At 52.4% G+C, this 7175-nt stretch overlaps 1 protein-coding gene across 1 annotated transcript in view; it reads left to right on the top strand.

Annotated features, from left to right (window-relative positions):
* The first annotated feature begins 5685 nt into the window (after positions 1–5685).
* The window catches only part of LOC105299308 (vasopressin-neurophysin 2-copeptin), a 10138-nt gene continuing 8648 nt past the window's right edge, over positions 5686–7175 (top strand). The window contains exons 1-2 of the mRNA XM_011370986.1: positions 5686–5805; positions 7039–7171. Of these exons, the coding sequence (XP_011369288.1) occupies positions 5686–5805; positions 7039–7171 (253 nt within the window). The remainder of the gene's footprint in view (positions 5806–7038; positions 7172–7175) is intronic.

Here is a 7175-nt window from a genome sequence, read left to right as displayed (position 1 = left end):
TCAGAGGAGGGGACTCATTTTGTGGCTGCAGCTTTGCCACGAGGAGAGATACCCAGACTTGTAGAAGGTGCCAGAAGGGGATAAGGAAGCTCCAGGATTGACATCCATGAATATGGAACCAGGCTCAGGATCACCAGTCTCTACCCTTGAAGCCTGGTTAGTATATATATGTCCTGCAGTTTAGTCACTGTTAGTTGATTTTGATTAGAGTGGTGAAGAGCCCTGACTCCAGCCTCTTAAAATCTCAGGTCTGCTGTTTATTACCTGTGTGACCTTGAGCAAGTTATTCCACCTCTTTGTCCCTGAGTTTCTCATCTGCAAATGAGGATTAAGAAATACTTCCTTTCTCTTAAGATTTCATGAGGATTTCAAGGAGGAAGTGTATGCAAATGTCTTTGCACTGTGCTGGCACTTCTCAGTGCAATGGAAATTTTTGCTGTTGCTTATGGTTTCACATGCTCTATAGCCTGTGCGTCCTGCGTTAGGTCCCCACTGCACGGGCGCGGACACACACACACACACACACACACACACACACACACGCTGGGATCGTGCTCTTTCACACCTTCGTACACACAAGCTATTTAATCTGTCAGGTGTGCTCTCCCCGCCCCGCCCCCCGCCACTTCCCTTCTTCAGAACTTCCCACTCAGCCTTCGGTCCCCAAACTGCAGCCACCGATCAAACATACGGCAGAACCTTCCCTGCGCGGTGGCCCCGGCTCTCCGGGTGAGGCGGTGGCCCTCGGGCCGAGGTAGAGTTCACGGGCGCAGCAGCGGGAGCTCACAGGGCCCTGAGTCCGCCCGGCACCCGGGACCCCGGCCCCCAGCAGCGCGGCCGCCGTGTGCCGGTTTCTCTGACTGGAGCGCGGCCTCCCGCTGATGGCGAGGCTGACAGCGTCAAGTGGTGAGGGCGCCGCGCTCCGGCCCCTTAGCAGTCAGGGCACAGCTCCTGGCCACCTGCCCAGTGTCAGCACCGCAGGCGAGGAACATGCACCCAGGACTCAATCTTCGGGGTCCCCACGAAGCTTCCAATCTCTCCTGACTTTCGCTTCTCCTCCCCAAGACCACTGGCATTTCTGGTCCCTTTGTCAGACTGCTTCGCGAGGGAAAAGGATGTGGCCATTCCTTGGCTCCTCCCCAGCTCAGCAAAGGGGGCAGTATCTGTCACCTCCTGGGAAGCCCCCCTTGTCCCCAGGGGTACACCAGGCCGACCTCGAGTCCCCAGCCTGAACCCATCTATACTGATGCTGTACAAGCTTTTAATATAGAAAAATGTCTATCAAAAATATATTTTTAAAGTTTATTTTGCTTTTTATTTGTATTTTTGCAAGTAGAATTTTTGTAAGGTCTTTTCGTTTCTGATTTCTTTTAAGTTTGATGTAACCCCCTAGAAGTCTGATATTCACATTTAACTCCCCCTTTTATTAAGGAGTGCTTTTTTTTTTTGCTTTCTTTCTTTCTTCTGGTGTCGATCCATTTCAGTTTCATACCTGTCTCCCTAAGGCCCAGCATAATTCTCACGTTCGTTATCCCTGCTCAATGCACCCTCGTTGATTCAATTCTGTAAGCGATGCTGCAGAGGGCTCTTACAACTTTTGCTCACTTTTGTTCACCTCTTCATAGCTGATAGGGCGTTTGTGTGTCCACATTGCTGAGGGTCTTCGAGTCAGACCAATGAAAAACAGGTGAGACGAGAAGCTATACTTGCGGCTTACAGTAGGGTCCATTTGAAAATGAGAACCAGCCCCCCTTCCGACAGGTAGCAGGATGTCACATGGTACAGACACTGGTTTGCATCTGAGAAAAGGCGAATTAAGAAACAGGAGTGAGGGGACCTGGGCAGTTATCTGTTACCTGTTCTCAGAAGAGAGGGTCTGAGGGTAAGAAAGTAGTTTAAAGAACATTCCGAGATTTAGGGTTTAATCTGGAGGCTTGCAACTCTTGTTATGTAAAGATTTCTGAAAATCTTAACCCTTTATAGCACCTTCATCTGATTCCCTTATGACCTCAGTGAGATAGGAAGTGGGGTTAAGTGCATCAAGCAAGTAACCTTAGGAAAAGAGGTGACTCACTCAAGGTCACACAGTAACTTCCTAGAGAGCTAAAGCTGGTACCCAGGGCTTCCCTCCCTCCCTCCCTCCCTCCCTCCTTTCTTTCCAAAATTATTGAAAATCCACTGTGTGGCAAGCACTGTACCAGGGGTGGGGCCACAGTACTGCACAGAAAAATGGAGTCCTTTCTGCCCTAGGGCCTTCATTCTCAAGGGAGTACAGTCATGTACACACATAAAAAAGATAAACAGACAAATAAACGGACCTTAAGTGGTAGTAGGTGCTATTAAACCCCTCAATATAGACCCAAGTTTGAAAATAATTGAGGTGGAGGTGAGGGATGCTCCAGGTGGGTGATCAGGAAAGGCTCCTCTTAGGAGATGACATTTAAGCAGCCAGGTGAATCTCTGGAAGGGGTTAAGGTAGGCGAGCCTTCTAGGAAAAGGAAACAGCAGATTCTGAGATTCCAGAGCAGGGGTGGAAAGCAGCAGATAGATTTGAGATATATTTTATAGGTAGGACTAACAAAGAGTAAGGGAAGGACTGGGGTGAGTCTCAAGTTCTGGGAGGAGCAACTGGCTGGATGGTGACATGACTGCAAAGTTAGGGAGCCCAGGAAGTGAGCAGGGGAGCAGCTAAGAATAAGGAGTTGAGTTTAACAATGTTAGGTTGGAGAGGCCTATATTTGAATATCCAAGGGAGGTGTCATTGGGCAGTTATAACTACAAGTTTAACACTTGGAGGAGAGGTCCAGGATGGAGCTACACATTTGGAAATTATGAGTTCGTAGAAAGTATATAAAATCATGGGGTTAGAAGGGATTACTTAGGAAGAGGAGATGAGAAGGGACAGAGGACTGAGTCCTGGGATGCTCTAACATTTAGAAGTAAAGGTCAAAGAGGAAGAGGCAGAAAAAAAGGCTGAGAAAGAACATCCAGTGGGTGGAAGAAAAACCGGGAGAGTGTGGTATCGATGGAGCCAAATAAAACATATTTTTAAAAAGGACAAGTGCTCAACCATGTTGAATGCTGCTAGGGGATTATGTGAAATGAGAACATCGACATGACCACTGAAGTTGGCAATATGAAGGTAATTTATGACCTTGATAACAGCACTTCAGTGGACTGGTTTGGGCAGAAGCTTGAATGGAAAGAGTTGAAAAGTAAATGTTACTTCTGGTTAAAAATGGCAGATGGACCACAATGAAAAACCAAGGCGATCAGTAACTCCAGGGAACACAACAAGTTGTTTAGTGATGGGAAGATCATCATAATAAACCACACGGCTTAGTTCAGAGGGCTTATTTGCAATCTAATTCATAATGCTGATCTAACCACTGTGACATCGTTATATCAAGAAAATGGTAGGTGGGCGGTACGTGTGAGGGAGAGACTGGAAAGAACCAAATCCTTTTCAAGTGATGTGTGAATCAAGATACTGAGCTGAGGTGTAGGATACGTAAGAATGGAGAAGGTGTGAAAAAGTAATTTTGGAAATGGAACATGTAAGGGAAGTATAGAAGGAGTGTGAGCTATTGGAGGGTTCGAGTGACATGTGAGGTGATATATTTACAGTGCAGCCAGTCAGCACAATAATGAAACATTTTTCAGTCTGTGCAGGTTCCAAGAAGGTTGTATTGGGAATAGCAGGCCCTCTGGCGGCTGTGTGGAGGTGGGGTTTGGGGTCTTCAAGGTGTGGGAGGCAAGTCTTAGAATGATGATCCTGGAAGACATGGCTGGTCATGACACAGGTGTCCTGGTCTGTCCTGAGGCCTAAGTCCTTTTGTGAGTGTAGTCTATCTGTTTAGACGGTAACTTGAACCTGAAGGGCAGGGAAGTCAGGTGCTGGGCCAAGGCTGCACAGCTGGCCTAAGCCAGACCTCTGTCCTCCCCTCTCAGCCTGTCTTCCCACCCACAAAGTGTCAGGAGGGCAACAACTCAGACCAAGCTTCTTTCTAGGTCATGAATGGAATGAGATATTCATCCTCATTAACCCAGGAAGATGCTCTCTGGAAAATTCTCTTCAGCTCTTAGTAAGAATAATGGCATTAATAATACAATACTACTTGTAATTAACTTTACATTTGTACAGGCACTTTTCTCAAGCTCTTATATGTCACATGATTTCAGTCTTCACAATAGTCCTCTGATGTGGGTGCTGGTATCTACCCTAATTCACACTGAAGGGAAGTGAGGCACGGAGAGGACAAGCGATCTGCCCAAGTCATGATGTTTCCAGCAACAGCAGCCAGATTCCAGCAGGCCATTGGGCGCCAGCGTTCTCACAGTTCTGAGTGTTGGAGGCCCCCTCCCTAGGACGCTGGACCCCTCACGGCACTTGGTGGGGAGGAGGCAGCCCTGTCTCCTGGAGCTTTCTTACAGGACCTTGGAGGAAGCCAAGAGCTTGGGAGCTGAGAGAGCTGGGAACTAAGAGGTGGAGTGGCTAGCCTAGGTCTGATGACCAGAAGGGTGCTCCAGTGGCCTGAGGGGAGGAAGGCTCCTTCAACCCCGCAGGCTGGGGTCATGAATCAAAGGCTGCTTTCTCAAGTTGGGCCCATTTGGCTGTGAATCTTCCCCTCCCCCAGACCCAGAGCCCCTGTGACCCTACCCCCATTCCAAGCCTGAAATAATACCTGCCCCAGTCCCCACAAACTAGGATATTGGTGGGGGTAGGATTGAGCAGGCTGGCTGTCAGGTTTGATGGGGCTCTTCCCACCCACAACTTTGAACCTCACTGGGTCTGGATTTCTCATTTTCCCTATAGAAGCTTCCCTACCTTCATGTTTCTGCCTTGGAGAGAAATAATGGGGACATACGGAGAAGCTGTCCCCAAGGCCCCCAGTCTCTGAGTCCCTGGACACTGATCTGGGTGTGTGTATGGGATGGGAGCATCCTCAGCTTTCCCCAGGAGCCTGCCCCACCCACCTTGTGAGAATGGCCCTCTGATTCCGTGTTGGTCCCTTGCCCCACTGGCTGTGGCTGCCTGATCCATGCGTCTGCAGGCAGCAATTCCTTTTCATGGTGACGCCAGTACAAAACCCCCGCTCCACACCCACTTGAGTGTGTGCTGCTCTCGGTCACTTGTCTTCTCACAGGGCCAACCCTCCTGATGGGGTCCCACGCTCCTGACGGCCCCCTCTCGACAACTCCTGGGCTGGTCTGGACTCTGCCTTTTACACACCAGCCTCTCAGGTCCCCCAGACCCCTTCTCAGGGAGCTGTGTTGAAGGATGGGGCCCGTAGACCCCCAGCCTTTTCTGGGCAGCCAGAAAGCTTGGAGATGGTCTCCACGTGACCCCTGCCTGTGGGTCCTGAGAGCCACAATCTCATCACAGTCCCAGCAGGTCCTGTCACACTGTGGCCACGCTGCTACCAATGACAGCAGTGAGGCTGGCACTCCTCCCCCATCATCCCCTGCACAGACAGGCCCACGTGCGTGTGTCCCCAGGCGCCTGAATCACTGCTGACGGCTTGGGACCTGGTGGCCCGGGGTGCTCCTGAGGAGTCACTGGGGAGAGGGGGCGGTGGCCACAGTGCCTCAGAGGGAACACCTGCAGACATAAATAGGCAGCCACCAAGGCAGCACAGCACAGCTCACAGAGCAGCACCTCACGCTGTGCCCACCTTCGCCAGGATGCCTAACGCCATGCTGCCCGCCTGCTTCCTCAGCCTGCTGGCCTTCACTGCTGCTTGCTACTTCCAGAACTGCCCAAGGGGCGGCAAGAGGGCCATGTCTGACCTGGAGCTGAGACAGGTATGACCATGGCCCATTTCAGGGCTGCCGGGAAGAGGCAGAGCCCCAGGCCTGGCACCACAGTGCAGAGGCTGGGAAAGGGGAAAGTTGCGGGACAAGCAGGCTTTAGGGCGCGCGCAGAAGAAGACGGGAGGCTTGGTGTGGCCAGGCAGAAGAGACCAGGCTAGGATGGGCTGCAGGGCTTCCTGGACACTGTCCCCGTCCAGACAAAGGATGTAGGAAAGAGAAGTTTCCCAGTAACAGGGCTTGGGGCTGGGTCAGGAAGAACTAGGCAGCAAGGCCTCCTCTGTGCCCATGGGGGACTCTCAGCCAGCACTGGTGGGAGCAGCAGAGGCTCTGTCCTACTCAACACTCGAGGCCTCCTCCATCCAGCCCCCAACCTCTCCTAGCCACAGGTCCCCACCCTGGCCCCCACACAGACGGTGGTCATTGCTCTGAGCTTGCCTGAGTGGGAGGTTCCACCCTAGCACCCTGTAAGGAAGTTCTCCTGGGCACCTCGCCCGATTCTCTCAGGTTGCATATCCAGTCGATTCCCTTTTAATCCATTCAACAGAGCTGAAAGAAACCCAGTCACCATGTTCAATCCCAATGCTGCCCAGGCCACAGTGGTTCAATTTTGAGCTGTTGAACAAACAAGTGTGGGTCGGTGGGCAGATTTCTGACTACCCTTCCCACTGCTTGGAGGCATGAGTCACCTAGGTGCCTTATGCCCTCCTTAGGCCTCTGGCTCCATCCACCCACTTGGGTAGCCCATAGGCAGGTGAGCAAAGGCCCTCCAGCTTACGGGGTTGGGTGAGGCAGGGCAAGGCCAGAGAGAGGACAGGATATGGCAGGATTGGACTGGATGTGTTTGGGGAAACAGGGCAGAGGCCTTCTCTACATGGGTGGTGGTGGTGGAGGTCAGGCTTGATTAATGGGGCTAGTGAGCGGCTGAGAGAGGGGTACACAACCCTGAGGCTCCAGAGGTGGCGAGGAAGGTCCCTCCCGGGCTTGTAGCCCAAGGGAGACCCCTCCCTCAACGAGCTGTCTCTGAGAGCCAGGTCTCCATCACCTGAAAACCAAGGGAGGTTAGTAGATGTTGGCTTCCCTTCTTTGACCCCTCTGAGGCCAAAGCAGCACCGGAGCGATCCCAAACCTCCCGACCTCTCCTGCCCGCCCTCCCGCCCAGAGCGGCCCTGAACTCCCACCCCTGGCTCAGCCGCCCGCCTCACTCACTCCCTGCCACCCCGCCAGTGTCTCCCCTGCGGCCCCGGGGGCAAAGGGCGCTGCTTCGGGCCCAGCATCTGCTGCGGGGACGAGCTGGGCTGCTTCGTGGGCACCGCCGAGGCGCTGCGCTGCCAGGAGGAGAACTACCTGCCGTCGCCCTGCCA

The sequence above is a fragment of the Pteropus vampyrus genome, unplaced genomic scaffold (assembly GCF_000151845.1).
Source record: "Pteropus vampyrus isolate Shadow unplaced genomic scaffold, Pvam_2.0 Scaffold7, whole genome shotgun sequence".
Classification (NCBI taxonomy): domain Eukaryota; kingdom Metazoa; phylum Chordata; class Mammalia; order Chiroptera; family Pteropodidae; genus Pteropus; species Pteropus vampyrus.
Note: the sequence above shows the minus strand (reverse complement) of the source record. Positions and strands in the feature narration are given on the sequence as shown.